General features: G+C 35.4%; 2 protein-coding genes across 3 annotated transcripts; both read right to left on the reverse strand.

Moving 5' to 3' along the window:
• Positions 1-1372: 1372 nt before the first annotated feature.
• Positions 1373-6723, reverse strand: LOC125822271 (probable pectin methylesterase CGR2). Its single transcript, XM_049501658.1, has 7 exons — positions 6478-6723; positions 5078-5232; positions 4882-4921; positions 4568-4603; positions 3469-3843; positions 2588-2643; positions 1373-1881 (listed from the first exon to the last, which is right to left on the reverse strand). Exons 2-7 carry the CDS (start codon positions 5192-5194, stop codon positions 1729-1731), a joined length of 777 nt encoding a protein of 258 aa, XP_049357615.1. The 5' UTR covers positions 5195-5232; positions 6478-6723; the 3' UTR covers positions 1373-1728.
• An 835-nt stretch (positions 6724-7558) lies between these two features.
• Positions 7559-14604, reverse strand: LOC125822255 (GTP-binding protein At3g49725, chloroplastic). Of its 2 annotated transcripts, none has more exons than XM_049501642.1 (13): positions 14114-14604; positions 11805-11869; positions 11630-11692; positions 11320-11409; positions 11087-11199; positions 10830-10898; positions 9876-10020; positions 9737-9792; positions 9567-9617; positions 8896-8950; positions 8740-8796; positions 8460-8579; positions 7559-8350 (listed from the first exon to the last, which is right to left on the reverse strand). In XM_049501642.1, the coding sequence occupies exons 1-13, from the start codon at positions 14556-14558 to the stop codon at positions 7838-7840; spliced, it is 1842 nt and encodes a 613-aa protein (XP_049357599.1). In that variant the 5' UTR covers positions 14559-14604; the 3' UTR covers positions 7559-7837. The 2 variants fall into 2 exon arrangements, with proteins under 2 accessions (XP_049357599.1, XP_049357598.1); XM_049501641.1 differs by having other exon boundaries at positions 11630-11695.
• Positions 14605-16505: the final 1901 nt, after the last annotated feature.

A 16505-nucleotide genomic window follows, 5' to 3' on the forward strand; every position in this document is an offset into this window, starting at 1 on the left:
ATATGCCTTCAAATGAACCATCGTAAGTCCGATGCTTCAGAAACAGCTCTGTACTGTGAGTCTGTGACCATATATAATTAATTGGTTCCATCATGTAGTAATTGCTTTAAAAGTTTTGAATTATCATTGGATCCCTTTGTGTTAGGCAGCCATTGTGCGAGAGTGTCTCTTGGATTGAACATTGACAATATAATGTTGGTAGCATATATTATTAGGATCCCTATATGGGTAGCATTATGTTGTGAATTAGACAAGAAAAATATTTAACCTAAGATCCATGAAAATTGACAAGTAATCCATCTTGTTGAGGGGATTGGAGCATAAGAAATTTTACATGTAAACCACAAAAGATCAAGTGTCGTTACCTGTATTTGTGCTAGATAGGAGTTAGGAACCATCGAAATTCAATCCATAAGAAAAGATCATCAATGTACATCTATCGAAAGTGATAGAAGCAGATATCTCCACAAGTGTAATCCAACGAACTTTTAACACATTCCAATAAAATGAGCAATTTCTGCTATAGGAGTAGCTCTGGCAACTTATCGGTCAATAACTTCTCCTTTTCCAAACACATTTAAACAACATAATAGGGGTTTTATTTTCCAATTCAAGGTTAGAACAAAAAGAAAAAAGAAAAAGTATATATATCTTTTCCTTTTGAAAAGGTGTTAATTAAGCAAGCCAAAATTTGAAAGTTTTTAGTGGAAGGGGGGAAATTCAGTAACATAGGGTTAGGCGTGCAGATCGAATTAATCATTTTAAGGCCCATCATCATGGGTGCAGCTCTATTCAGGATAAAAAAAAAAAGTGGTGTATGTAATGGGTATAGAAAAGTTCTGTTGCTCATTACGAATTTCTTGTGCTTATTATATGATGAACTAAGATAGTACTATTGGTATACACAGCTCATATTTGCAAACATGATGTACTAAAATGTGGTATAATAGCATATACTATACAGCTCATAGCCATAAACTTAGGATGCTTTAACTAAACATTGCTGCTAATCTATCTCTATCTCTTCACTAAAATAATACCAAAATGGTTCATACTCCATTTTGTACTGAATCTCTTCGCGGAAAACCTTTTACACACCAAATATTTCTCTAACCGTCTAATGCAATAGACGTAAATATCCTACATATTATTGAACAACATCTCAATAGCTGCATCAAGTGAAGCCATAGAGCATTTAACTTAAGATGCAGGGAGTCAAGGACCTTCTTTTGTTTGCCATTAATTCGTTTTTCTACCAATCCTAATTAACACGAGTCTCTGAAGAAATTGTAAATAACAGAAGCATTTACCTTTTAAAAGATTGTACAATAGACATGGATATATATCTGGTTCAAGAGATTTAGATAAAATGGACAGAAAAGTTGAGCAGATTTTACCATACAGAGAAATTCAATGCTAGGTACAGCAACATCCAGATAATAAAGATGTAGGGAACAAATAATACAGATGAAAATTCATACCAAATACTAAACCTGTTAACTACATGATTTGTTGGTTGTATGAAATTGATTGTAACCAAAGTTTTCAACTTTCAATTAATCTGCTTGTACATATTGAATACTCAAAATGATGCAGGATATTTTTTTTCATTCCTGCTTTTTTTGCCCTTTGGCTGTGGGAGGTGCAAAAATGAAATTTATATAGACCTGCTAAAAAGTCACCGACAATGAAGAGATTGGTCTCTTGAATTGTGAGATGGTTGATGTGTCAATGAAATGATTTAACATGGAAAATCTGACACCTAGACTTGTATCCATCGCTAGCTGCAGCCTGCTCAAACTTTTTGATTGCAGCATCGTTCTCTTGAAGGCTGGTCTGCACAAAGAAGCGTGCCCACCAAGAAGAGCTCCGCATTTTTGCCTATACATGGAAACCGAATTCTCTTAGTTATAATTTCAGAGCAGAATGATAAAGGAAAAAAGTGATACAGAGACCATGTCTTCATAAGATTAGAGAATCTATTGCCTCAGAACAGTGTGTGCCAATTTCACAGTTCTCAAATTATCAAACGATCATCAACATGGTGCTGTAGATAGTACTGCATATTGCAACATCAGTTCTCTAGTTTGTTTTTGTAATCTTAACACTTAATCTTTCAACTTAGTTCTTGGTTTAATGGTATAAAATACCAAAACAGAAAGTTCTCTGTAACCACAGAATGCATTTCAACTAATAAGCATTTAACCTATCTTCGTCCCTCAGAACATCAAGAGAGATGTTTCTTAGATGCGTTCACTACCCTAGACGGGGAATGTTCATATTTTTGATTACTTTTTCCACCATCAATCACCGAAAAAGCAACACAAGACCTACTTTTATGTGGAATGTGGAACTAACCAGATAAATTCCAGTCCACTTGTGAACTCAACTTCATAAATATACGAAAGTATAACTCTTATGTTGGTACCTATATACATTAAATTGAAGTAATCTACACTAGTAGGACGGGTGTACCACCATAGACAGAAGCTGAAAGTGCATTTAACAGCCAGTCACAATCAATAATCAACTGACAACAATTACCAACCCAAACAAGTGATAACTGAATGAAGAGACTGCAACTTACAGGACGTCCAAACTTGGATAGCTCAGCGACTTTAGCTCTGGAGTGACCAGGGTAACCTGATAATTTAGAACAATAGGAAAAAATTAACAGACGAGCAAGTTAAATGAACCACAAAGTGCTTTCAATAACAACAGATATTCTCCTCACAGTACCTTGAAGGGAAAGATATTTGTCTCTCAAAAGCAACTATTCAATTAAGCATGTGCTATGTACGGCAGTGACAGAGGTAGGCATTTAACTTACATGGGAACTATCTTACAGATTTATCTTTTTCCTTTTTTACTTTTGGGTGTTGCACGTGTGTGTTTGGGGTGTGTGTGGGGGGGGGGGGGTAGAGAAGGTTATAAGATACGAACTTTGGAAGGCAGATGCTATCAACTCTGCCTACCCAAACAAAAGAAGGCACTATCCATTGTTGGCTTTATTAGAGCATTTATTTTCTCATAAGCAGATTAACTATATCTAATGAGGACGTTGCTCCAAATATAGACGTATCCCAAACATTCAAACAAGGAGCCTTTTTTTCTCACTTTTTTTTATTGGTAAACCGCAACCCTCCAAGCCCCCTGTCAGGAGTCAAAAAGGATCCCTTTCCCACTTCGCTCCTTTACTGACTTGAACTCCCAACCTCTTGGTTGGAAGTGGAGTCCTCTTGCCACTGGAGCAACCTCACTTGTTAATTCTAAGAACCAGGCAATTGTGAAGCAGTAGTATAATGATATAATTTCAATTATATAGTCCAACTGTTCACCACAAGAGGCATCTTTAATGAGTAATTATGAGAGAGTTGAATGTCAAGCATTTGTCAGCAGTGCCCCAGAAAAAGCAATTTTAACAGCTAAGAACTTTTCATACAATGTACCTAAAGTTTTAATATTTACCTGTAACAATGACTAGACCATCAGCTGACACCCTTGCTAACTCTGGAATAGTCTTGTTTAGGTATTTAGGAGATAAGTAATCCACTGCATCCGACACGATAACAAGAGCAAATGATTTTGGCCTGTAGGGTAATGGGAATTTGATGTCTGCCACACGCACTATTCCTCTGCGGATAAGATTCTTGCAGTTCACATCAACATCCTCAACATCATAAGGTTCAACACCCCATGCTTCAGTTTCTTCTTCTTTTAATAGTTTGGATACCACGGAACAAGTATCAGGTCCCACGTGCAAAACTTTGCGCATGCTGTCACCATATGCCTTCTTTAAATAAGGTATTGCCTGGTGAACCTCCGAAGTGCAGGTAAATTCACCTACAGCCATTGAAAGACAAGCAACCTCTAAGTTCAATGAGTTGCTCTTTTTGAACAAAACTGATTCGCAAATACAGTAAAAACTCATAGTGGAATATTGCACCCTGAAATAAGATATGCACTTTCAACATAGTTTAATCTGATAAGAAATGCCACCAGATATGCTTTCAGTCTTATTCTCTGTATGAATTGTTTCAAGATGGAAGAAAGGATCTTTGTAGTTCATGATGAAGGCAAACTATTTGATGATGTAGCTTAAGACTATGACTCCTGCCCTGATCTTCTATGACATATTGATCAGTTATATGAAAAAAAGAATGTGAATCGCTAGACAACAGATCTTACTAAATTTGGAAAGATGCCAACGGTTTTAGCATGCAAGAAATGTGAGACTCTTCCCCACATAGGATCCTGAAAAAGCTAACTAATTTATAGATTAAGGCTCCCTACTATGGGCATCTGAATTAGTGGTGATACCTGAAATTCTTTCTGCTGTTAATTGTTGGTATTAAGTCCAAGGTAAGAAGCTTTCAGATTCAAGGACTTTACATTGATCACTTGTGTAATTATTTTTTTGAAATCCTGACCTCCCTATCCCCTAGCAATTCATCTTAAATTATCCTCTTGAAACAGCAAAAGTTTATCCATTATTGTTAAATACCGCAAAGACAGATAATTTAATGGCATGATGCAACGGAAACCACCATTACATAAGGGTGCTTACCTTCAAGCCTGCTGAGTGCTGAACTTCCAGATGAACCTATTAAGGAAACATAACCAATCAGCCAACGTATATAAAGCCAAGTACTATGAAGCAAACAACACAATTGGCAATCAGGATCTTGCTACCACTGAGTAAATTTAAGATAATCTGAAGTATGTGTTGAAAGGATAAGAACGATAGCCAATGACAATTTCTGATTGGTGTAGGAAAGAAAAAATATATCATCACAGATGCAACCGGTGATCCCATAAAATTAGGAAGCAGACAATACTTTGAAATAATTGCTTATTTTAGACCCAAAAAAAAAAAAATACCTGAGCCTCGATAGAAATAGCCAATAACAAGGACAGCACCCTGAAATTAGTAGATAAAATAGTTAAATGCACTTAATTGGAAACATAGCCCAAATTAGGGAACCAGATATTAAAACAAAGTGAATATATATTGCTAGAATGAATCATACTTGATCACCAGTTATAGGGCCTTCAGAGAAGTAATTACGAAACTTACAAGAATGAGGAGGACTGTAGGTAATAAAGGAGTAGGGCGCGATTTCGGATGAAAAAGGCCTCCGAGGCTTCCACCACCAGCAAAGCGCCGTGTGGGGTTTCCGGGCCTTCTAGACATAATTGCTTTACTGGAATATTGAGTCCAGAATACTACACCTGGAACCAAATTAGAAAAGGAAATTTTTAACCACTGCTCCGCACTCCAACAATAGATGTGAACATATAGAAACAAAGTATTAATAAGAGAGGCATACACGCTCAAAGTTCTTGCTGTTATGGAATGGTCCACCTTATTTATGGAGTTGATCAATTGTTAACACAACCCAGGGGGGATCCACAATATGATAATGTGGGTTCACAGGAAATCGGTAACTTTAGTTTAGATTAGGTAGATGTATCAAAAAATCTAAATATTTATACATATTTAAATGTAAATCCAATCATTAGTATATTAACTTGAGGTCGTAGGCAGTGGCGGAGCCAGGATTTAGATTGAGGGGTGTCAAAATATAAAGTAGTATGCACACAAGTTGTCTAAAATGTTAAAAAAAAACGCTGAAAGCCTTTAAAAAAAAAGGCTTCAGCAAGGTTCGAACTCCCAACGCCTAGGTCAATGACAAGGCGGAACTTTGTAGCCCCTGAACCGCTGAACCAACACTTCAACTTGTTTCAGGAGTGTCAATTCTAATATATATAGGTATAAAATCATAATTTGACTTACCTATACAACGTAATTTTCCGATGAAGGGGTGTCGCTTGACACCCCTCGGGCAAGGGTAGCTCCGCCCCTGGTCGTAGGAACCCATAAATTTCAAATCCTGAATCCCATATGAACACAATCATGTTGTTTTTTACAACCTTTGGCTCACACACACAGAGACTATTAAGAACCAGTATGGTGATCAAGGATCCCCAAAATAAATATAATAAATGAGGTTAACTAAATACAGATGTGTAAAGTAGCACAAAAATGGAAAGCCACCCAACTTTCTTTTTATTCTACATGTGGATTGTCACATACGAAACTACAGCCACTCTAATTTTAACAGAACACAGAACTTCATTATCCGAAAATAACAAGAAGAAAGTTTCCTGATCTTGAACGAATTACCAATTATGGTTTTATCTTTCAACTAGAGAAATTGAATTCAGTGACTAACTACGCAATTCTTGAAGAAAACAAATGAGCGCCCAAAAGGGACAATGTGGATCTGCTAAAGAAACAACATTAATAACAGCAAAATCAAGATTCAAGATTTAGACAAAGTAGGGAATCGGTTAACAGCAAAATCAAGATTCAAGAATGGGGTTGACAGAAAAAGTATAAAAACACAGAGATTAGATTTCAAGAAAATGAATATCGGAAACAGGGCACAAATTAAAAGAGGCAAGGAAACCAACCAAATCACGATGAGAGAAGCTTTAGAGGAACAGAATTGGCAATTAAGGAAGAAAAGAATGTATTATTGGATCTAATCTTCAAAGGTTGCTAGATTTGGATCTGTTGTTGTGTTTTACTTAGAAACATATGCATGCTCAGGTCGGATCCAACGCGTATTTTCTTGGGTGTAAGTAAGTGAAAACCAACCAAAAACTAGCCTAGCGGATGGGGGACCCTGAAAGACAGCAAATGTCAAACACGTAGGAATTAGAAATGGCCATCCTTTATTATAGACAGCGACTTAAAGTTGATACTAATATATTATTTTGCCCTTGCCGTCGACCGTCGGTGATCCTACTTTATTAATCATAACAAATACACACTCATTACACTTAACATGAACTAATTATACTTCTATCTTACTCTTTCTTTTAAATTCTTAAGGAAAATTTTAGAGACTTTCCCTCATATTTTACTTCGTTTTAGTTACCTCTCTTTAACATTTACAACATTATAACTAGCTCCCTTGTTTTAACTTTTTTGTAACACATGTATCTGGACTGATTTGTCCTCCCTAAAATCATATTTAATTGATTAATTGCATCACAAGTTCTAAAGATATTTTGGTACGTAAACAGTGCACAGTAAGGTTTAGTTTTTGGTGGAACTTTTAACAGTGAATAAGTAAACCACCAGTACAAGCTTCATCATCTAAAACGACAATTTTAGGTTTTGTACTCTGTACAACGTCTAAAAAGGAATTGCTTATGAAAATGATAGGGCTGACAGTTAACAGAAATGGATAAATGAACTTCTGCTACGTACTTGGTTTTATCAGATTGCCCAAAGTGTGTCGGCAGTACTGGTTGATAGAGAATTTGGTGAAAAGCTACTTTCATAACTGAGAAATATAGAACCACAAACTATTTCGGGATTTGCTCTACAACTTGATAGTTTTGTCTCACAAGCATTTAAACGTCTACTTCTACAACAACACATAATATGTCACGGCCCACAAGTTATTCTAAGTACATGATGCAACATAAAGGAGATATCATCTATACTACAGGCTGTGTGCCGAAAATGGCTGTGAAAGCCAGAAGCATGTAACTTGCAAGAGCCTGTGAACCAGTTACAATAGGCATTTTCGTAGTTTGATAAGCACCTCTTGATATTCAGAGAATGAAATACCAGATATAGAATAACCTTATTCGTATTTAAAATGGGAGTGAAGACATCCCGAATAACTGATGACCACGGTCTAAAAGGCAGCTCCAATCCATGTTCGAATCTTCCATGTCAAGGAGATGCATGTACGTAGTTGTTAGTCACGACTCCTCCTAACTGTGTTAAAGATTCCACAGCTGCTATAAATAAATACTATTGTTCAACTGCTATTCTGGTATCTTCTGTGCGTGGTGGTCTCCATTTGCGGTCAAATATATCCTTCTCTATGGTTTTCTGGGGCTTCAATTTTTCATCAAGAAGCTCCAGCAACTCTTGCAACCCAACACCTGTTAAGGCAGATGTCTTGACATGTGGAGCAGACTCAGATCCAAACTGATTTTCACTTCTAACGACCTCCCACTTGTTAGAGGGGTCGTTTTGCTGGACCTCTGCACTCCCACAGCCCACTAAGGAACCATTATAGTCAATCCAGGAATCTTGTTCATCACCTGAGACCAACTCATCGGAGTAGTTACCTTGTTGATCATCTATGACCTCTCCAAGCTTGCCTGATTGCTCAAAGTCCTCATCTTCATTATCATCATAATCAAGGAGGTCCTCTTCACACAATTTATTGGATGCAACATCATTGTTTTCTTCTGACCCGCTAGGAACTTCATCCTCATTGCAATAACCATCTCCAACAAAATCCTCGCGAAGATCAATCTACATAAATTTCGAAATACTGAAGCAATGCATCTGGATACATGTTTCAGAATATTTGAATATCTCAGACAGTTTTTAAAATTTAGGGAATGATAGTTATTTTACTTACCTTATTCCAAACTTCAATCATATTCTCGAGCTTCTGCTCAGAGACTCCTATCTGCCCGAGAACTTGCAACACTGCTTCCCGCTGCTCATTTAGGTTTGGTGCACTTGAGTCCAGAACATGCTGCAAGAATATGTAATCTATCAGATTAGAAACTTTACAGTTCAAGCAACTTTTCTTTAGCTAACAGATTTGCAATTCTGATTTGAACATCATTTTGGTGGAGCTTGGCAGAACATAATATGTTAACAACATTGAAAATGTAATTAGAGAAAGAAGATACCACAAGGAGGTCAGCTTCAACAACCTCTTCCAATGTTGCGTGAAAGGCTTCTACTAGCTGCACAAAAAAAAAACATTTTGAAAAATCAAGTCCAAGTGATTGCTAAGGTCTCTGATGCCATAACAAGAGGACCAGGTGGTGACACTATCCACTCACCTGTATAGGCAACTCTGATATGAATCCCACAGTATCACTGAGCAGCACTTTCCTTCTGAATATTATGTATTTAATCCAATGACCAAAAATAGGGGGTGAGCATTCATCCTCGGCAAAAGGCATAAATCAAATTAGCTACATCAATATTTTGTAAACCCAGTTACTTAGACATCCCATCTATGTAAGAAAAACTTAATGGACCTCCTTTCCACTTTGAGAAATATCATAAACTTCCCTGTATAACAGGGAAAGTCTATTTAAATAGTCTGATCAAAATAGCCTCATTTTTCAAATTGATTGCTTAGGGGACTTCACCAACCTTTTTGTCAACAAAAAAGTTTAATGGAAGTACGAAGCGAACTGCATGAAAAAATTAAGAACTGCAATTCACTTCCAGTAAGAAGCTACAAAATAGAAAAAATTTGTCAGATGTCTCTTTCTTATTTCTCCTATCCATGTTAGGTAAGACATTGATATTGTATGGACAAATTGAAACAAAAGCTTTAATTTATTATGGCATCATAGCTTATAAGAGTACTGACAAACTCCAGCAGAGGTATGTGTAATGAAACATTAAAACTTTTCGGATATTTCTCAAACTAAAGGGGAGGTCCTTCTAGTTTCTCTTCACTAGATGGAAGGTCTAACGAATTCATCCAATTTCATATTACCCTGATGGGAGAATGACACTTCTTAACTTGGGGTCCACTGTGGCAAACAATCTGCACAATTAAGATCCCAAATGTTGGATAGTGTCATATAACTCAACTTGTCACAATTCAAGCCTAACTGACATCCAGCATCAGAGTCAAACTACAGACTAGCAAGTTGTTTACCATACCGATCATCACAGTAGAGAAAGCTCTCTGATACTGCACTAACCAAAGTAGATTTCCCCTGTTAAGGAAACAATTTCATCCATAATAAGAGATTGCTGTAATATCAGATTAAAGGGATTCACGTGTTTCCGATCAACCTACAGCATTTGTGTAACCAACAACAGCAACTGTAGGAATTTCTTGACCATCTGATCCTCCATGCCTCTTACGAGCAGCACGCTGCAATTCTCGCGTACGACGAACCTCTTTAATCTCAGATAACAATTGATTCTTCCGTTCTAAAATTCTGAAACCGAAAGCAGTACAATTAGAAATATATCATATGTATACAGTGAGCGAGTGAAACACTATTGAATCATTAACAACTAAGTGGAAACAGTAAAGTAGGGAATGTATTCAGTATATAGACAACCTCTACTATTGACTGAAAATAATTCACTAATCAAATACACGAATCATCCAAAAGGACAAAAATATTTCTGCTGACACACATTTCATGGTTAAACCATATATTATCACACACTATTCTTCAAGTTACCACATTCATTTTCATTTTTCTTCTGTAGTTCTGGAGAACACGCACATGATCACGAAAAATATGATGATGTCATAGCCCTTGAAAGCACTAGTTGCTTACCGCTACACATTACTAAGGTACATTCATCCACTCAGCTTCATTTTGCTTCTAAATCTCTAATAAAGTGAGGTTCATATTCCTTTGACTCTCAAATAATATTTCTTTAAACGAGATCGCTTGCATAAGTTGACTCATAAACAGAGTTGTGTACGCAAAAAACATGCACAATCAATTATTAGCTGACTTGACAAAAAGTGTGTTTTCCCACTTTCCCTAGAAAAATAATTAGAACAACTATGCCTCAACGCAAGCTAGTTGGGCTGGGCGGCTGGATAAATGCATCCTCAATGTCTATTTCGCTCAATTTTGACCAGTTTCGTTCCTATAATCAATAACTTAGAGTTCTCTAGCATAAGAAGTTCTCTACATGTTCAACTGACAGACTGAAACCTTTCCAGCCTTGTCTATCCACAAAAAACGTTTAACAAAATAATAGTTCATCAGGGTCAGTAACAAACCTTCGCCGCTGAAGCTGCAATTCTGTCTCCCCAGCACCACTAATGAAACCACGTCCCCCACTTCCTCTCCTGCAAGTGAAAATGGCATACTTCAGAAACTCTAGCAGCAGCAAATGGAATTTCTTTAACTTCAGCAATCATCTTAGTTACAGTAAACATATAACTGAAAAGTGGACAACTCTGCCAGGAAATCAATTCTTTGAACTTCCAAATGCATCCTTCAGTAGAGATCAAAAGCCAGTAAGCAATAAAATTACCCTCTGGCACTAACTACTTCAGCTTCTCCACCTACGCCAAAACCATAACGTCCACCAGGACCACGCACACGAACAAGACGACTTTTTTTGTACATAAGTGCAGCAAACTCAGCCTGTAAGTTAATGGCATGTCAGAGAGACTGCGAAGGTCTAAGTATTCCTTCTTCTATAGGCACAAAAACGATCATCTAAGAATACATTGAACACCATAGCGAGATAGAGCAGCAGGTCACCTGTAGCTTAGCTTCTTTCGTCTGAGCATGTGCATTGAAAATCTCTATTATCAGGCCTACACGGTCCAGAACAGGTTTACCCCAAGCCCGCTGCAGTGGAAGAACAAATCATAAAAATAGAAGGTTAAGGCGGAAGACATAGAAACCTTGGCTGATGGATAATTGTAGCTGTGAGATTAATTAATGTCTGCCTTCAGAATATGAATATAACTAACAAGTACAGCAAGTCAGCAACTTTTCCAATGGCTCTATCAGTTTCTTTTATAGGCTAGAGCATAAAATTAATAAACCAACAAGCACAATGACTTACTTCTAAATTTCGCTGCTGTATGCCAGTAAGAATTGCATTTACAAAAATGGCATCTATTCCTTCCTGCTAACAAAATGCCAGTGACCAATATCAGCCTGATTAACCGTTAACAGTTCCATAATGCTAGGAGAATTAATGAATTTATTAAATCACATTAATATAGTAAATCCTCTACCTGAGTATCCAAAGAATTTACATGGCATTTCACTGTATCCACAGTTCCAGGTCCAAAAAATGTATCTGTCATGACAAGCACAATGCACAAATCATTTCAAGAATAGGCCACAGATCAAAAACTTACCAATAGTTGGCTCTCCTTTCTACCAATAACTTAAGGAAGATTCCCACTCTCCCCCTTAAACAACAAGTCAGCTCTTATATAAGGAAAACATTTCGACCATATTTTATAAGGAAGAACCCCAACACAAAGGCAGAGGTCTACCAGACAGTTTTCAACAGACAACCTTTCGCATAGATGAAGGGGGAAATGTGAGCACAAATATCCAGTTCTAACAATAACTCTTCCGCTTCTTTCTATATCCCCTCTATAGAGAACACAGTCAACTTTGTTTTGATCTGAAGGTGATGAGGGGCGAGAGAGAGAGAGAGAAAGTGGTTTAGAAATTTTTCTTTCCCTTAAGGAAGTGGTGTCTGCATAATCATTTACTAATGTGAATTCTGTACTCTCACCAGCATGATAGTTTCATTTACTCGTAGTTACAAAAATGCACCACAAACACTGTAACAACATTAAGGCAATTAAACTTTAACACACACATATTCAAAGGGAAAACAAAAATGAAACTTGATGAGGAAGTATTAGGATATGTCGAAATGACAGTGCGTCAAGCACTTAAAGTTGTTGAATCAAGCCCTTAGTTTGTGACTTTGTTGCTTTACAAAATAGCACTATAACTGTCCAAGCCCATAGTTTGTTTCCTCTATTATGTAGCACTTTAATTGTTCAAGGTAATGGGGGCATAAAAAAAGAGCCTTCATATAGATAGATTATTGATAAATTTTACATAAATTACCCAAGTTTCTTACTTCTTTCCCAAGGACAAGCAATATTGCAGAATGGAAGATATCAACTGGGAAAAAGTAGAGTTCAAAGTGCAAATATAACCATCTATGATCAAACCTGTTTCAGCTATTTTACTGTATCTTCTCAGTTTCAGATACTCTTTTACTAACTACATTCAATGTGACAGACATTACTCTAAGTTGACTGCCTTCACTCCCTGAAGAAATGAACCACCATAATGGAGAACCTTCTTGCTTATTTCTAAGCTATTGATAAGACAAAGCAATAAAAACAATAGAGTAGAGATATCATACTTCACATTAATGCTTTAAAAAAAATTAATGCATTTGACTCAATGGGAAAGAGATCATAACCAGCTAAAATGCTTGAAAACAGGTTAAGGAATTGTGTTCAATACATTAATGAAATCTCAAATTTCATACAGGTAAGGAAACCATGCGACATATGAGAAAACCAGCACTTGGTAGCCTTATTTTATGTACCTTTTAGGGATGATATCGCGGCTGTAACGCAAAATGTATCAATAAGTTGAAGATAATAATCACTTCTGTTAAGCAAGCCTTTTTAAAATCTTACAAGAGTTAGACTGGCTATACATGTACAGTTTTATCTCAACGTGTAGATATCCGCCCACTAAATACACGTGAAGGAATGTTAAGAAAAAATATCATTCTGGCTGATGCATTGCTTAGATTCAGACGAACTACTTTCCTTGATTTTTTTCCTTAGGGTAGGATGAGATTAAAGTTAGCAGTTTAGTGTAGAAAAGGCATTTTACTTCACAACATACTCAAAGGTCAGATATAACATAATTTTGAGGTTAGTTTTAACAAATTCAGAAGGGACTCATCCCATGAAGATAATAAGTTCTCCATCACTTTTTATAGGTTGAAAGAGAATTTGGTATATTGTTCACAGTAAATGTTGGTTATTCGCTTACCTGAAAAAAGAGCGGCAAAAACATTAGTAAAAGAGAAAGAACTCTAACATTAAAGCGAATGCTTTTGTTTCAGCAGTTGTCTGAAAAAGTTGATTACACAGTTTATGAAAGAGCTTAAACCAGGACCTGTGATTTAATCTTGGAGGTCCTAGCTCTTGGTGTTACTATATGTTACGGTTACCTACAGATTTAATACAAACATTGCTTGGATTTCTACAGAGAATTCATATACTATCTCTGACCCAATTTATGTGAGGATTCAAACAACTTTTCCTTTGATTACAATTTTCTCAAACTTCTTAGCTATGTTGCATTATAGCAGTTTTCATGTATATTTTCAAATATGTACATTAAATTTATTAAATATTTGATGAATCTATATCCGATTTCTTGATCAAAATTAAGTGTTCTGACACTCATACTGATAATTGAAACAAAGAACGCAAAGAATCATTTAACAGATTACGTGACAAGAGGAACAATGGTACGGAAAACGCACCAACGCGAATTGATCGAGAAGCCGGGTTTTGGACGACAAGATGATGGGGCATTTGTTTATCAAGAAACTCAGTATCGTAGAACCCATCTCTTTGTTCTTCAAGGGAATTAGCCAGGTTCAGTGCCTCATTAAGTTTAGGCTTGAGAACCGAATCAGGCCGAAACCGAGGCTGAACAACAAATAGCCTTGGAGGACTCTTAGGGTCCGAGTTGAAGTCATCTCCTGACCCATCTTGATGCTTCTGTAGAAGAAGAGAGCTACAAGGCGATGACAGAGAATGGAATAAAGATAATTGAGTAGACGGTGATGGATTAACGGGCAAGTGGATTGATTGAGTTGGAGTAGGCAGTAGAGAGATTGAGAATTGAGAGAAGTGGCGTAGGGCTTGAGGAAGGGAAATCTTGGAGGTTAAAGAAGACCGCAAGTGAGAGATTGTTCTGAACATCGGAGACGACGGTGTTCATTAGGCGTTTCCGGCCGGTGACAACTGATATTACACGGCATATATATATGGGGTGACAGTCGCAGTCGGTGGAGTTGCATTGTGCATGTTGGGTTAGCCCAAAACCGATTTCGTTAAAAGTTGGACGGCCCAAGCCCAATCCTTATTGATAGGCCTAAATTAGGAAGTAAATGTATGCGACTCTAATTTCTATAATCAAGGGCGTACATGACCGGGTTGGTTCGGATTTTTCAAATATCAAACTAAACCATTTGTGTAAAATATTTAAATTTATAAACCAAATCAAACTAATAAAATTAGGATTTTTTCAGGTTTTTCAACCTCAGGTTGTTCGGGTTTTTCAAATACCAAACCAAATCATTGTGTCGAATTTTTAAATTTATAAATCAAACCAAACTAATAAACCTCGGATTTTTTCAGATTTTTGGATTTTTCGGTAAAGTTTGCATACAAACATATAATTAACTTGTGCTCTAAATATTTCTTTAGTCCATCCAAAATACAATTATCTAAGATGTTTCTTAAGAAAATAACACAAAATATGAGATGAGTACTGATGACACTAAAATATTCAATAAAAAATAATAATGAAATCATCATATAAAATAAATATAGCAAAGTCATAATGAAAATGATCATAATTTAAAAGTACTAAATCATGCTAAAATAAGTTTAATAAGTATTAGTTATATCACTAAATATTTAAGGAAAATTAAAATTAGATTATGTATTTTAGTTGTCTAAACCAATGTAAAACTAAAGAACAAATATTCAATATTATTGTCATTCTTAGTGTTGAATTGATTTTCTTTTTGCATTAGTATTAATTTGATTTTGATTTAAGTTTTATTATAATTATCAACATCTATGAACTATAATCTTTATTGGACCATTCTGAATTCTAAGTTTTAAACTTGAAATAATATATTAAAAGGTAAAAACTATGAAATAGTATAAGAAATATTTTAAAATTTTATCAAAGTAAATATTTTTATCTATAAAATAAAATTTTAAAATTACATATATAATGTCGGGCTGGTTTGGTCTCAGGTTGTTTTTTTTTAGTTAAAACCAAACCAACCCAAATATAATCGGGTATTTTTTTTCCAATACCAAACCAAGTCAAACCAAACCACTAGTCGGGTTTTTTTCGGTTTGACTCGGTTTACGATTTGATTCGATTTTCGATTCGATTTTGTACACCCCTATATATAACTATTAATTTCTCTTTAAATTTTAAAACTTGTCCCAATTTTTTATATTTTATGAAAAAATCATTTTTTTTGTGACCTTAAGTCTCAACTAATTCCTATCTACCTTTTTCAATAATCTGATCTAAAAATGCATGCACGTCGTGAAGAGATTTTTCGAAAATTGTGAAAAGATTATATTAAATAGTAACTAGTTAGTATTATTGTTATTATTCTTTTCACTAAAAAAATTTCGTAACTAATTGTAATTTGACGAATTGTAATAGCTGATAATTGTGTTATTAGTAGTTTTTATCAAAATAACATATTATGATTGTAGAATAATATACTATTTAAATTGTTATAAAAATATAATTTTGTGTTAAATTTATAAGTATTTTGGATAGGTGTTAGAACTTATGGGTAAAAGTTATGTTTGTTATATATGTCATTTTAGGGAAACTTACATAAATATATTATATTAAGAAAATATTTACCATTTATACCACCAATATTTTTTTCACTTGATTTCTTTTAATACATTTATAATACAGTTTTAATACATATTACAGAGAAGAATTTATAAAACACATTGAATACAAGTTTTATTGACGGATAATACATTTATCACACATTTTAATAACAATTTGTCAATTTCTTAATAAACAAGCATAATATATTTCAAAACAATTATAATACATATATATTCCATATATAATTCACTTTTAATACATATTGC

Source organism: Solanum verrucosum, unplaced genomic scaffold, assembly GCF_900185275.1.
Source record: "Solanum verrucosum unplaced genomic scaffold, falcon-dt-bn FXZP01000103.1, whole genome shotgun sequence".
Classification (NCBI taxonomy): Eukaryota; Viridiplantae; Streptophyta; class Magnoliopsida; order Solanales; family Solanaceae; genus Solanum; species Solanum verrucosum.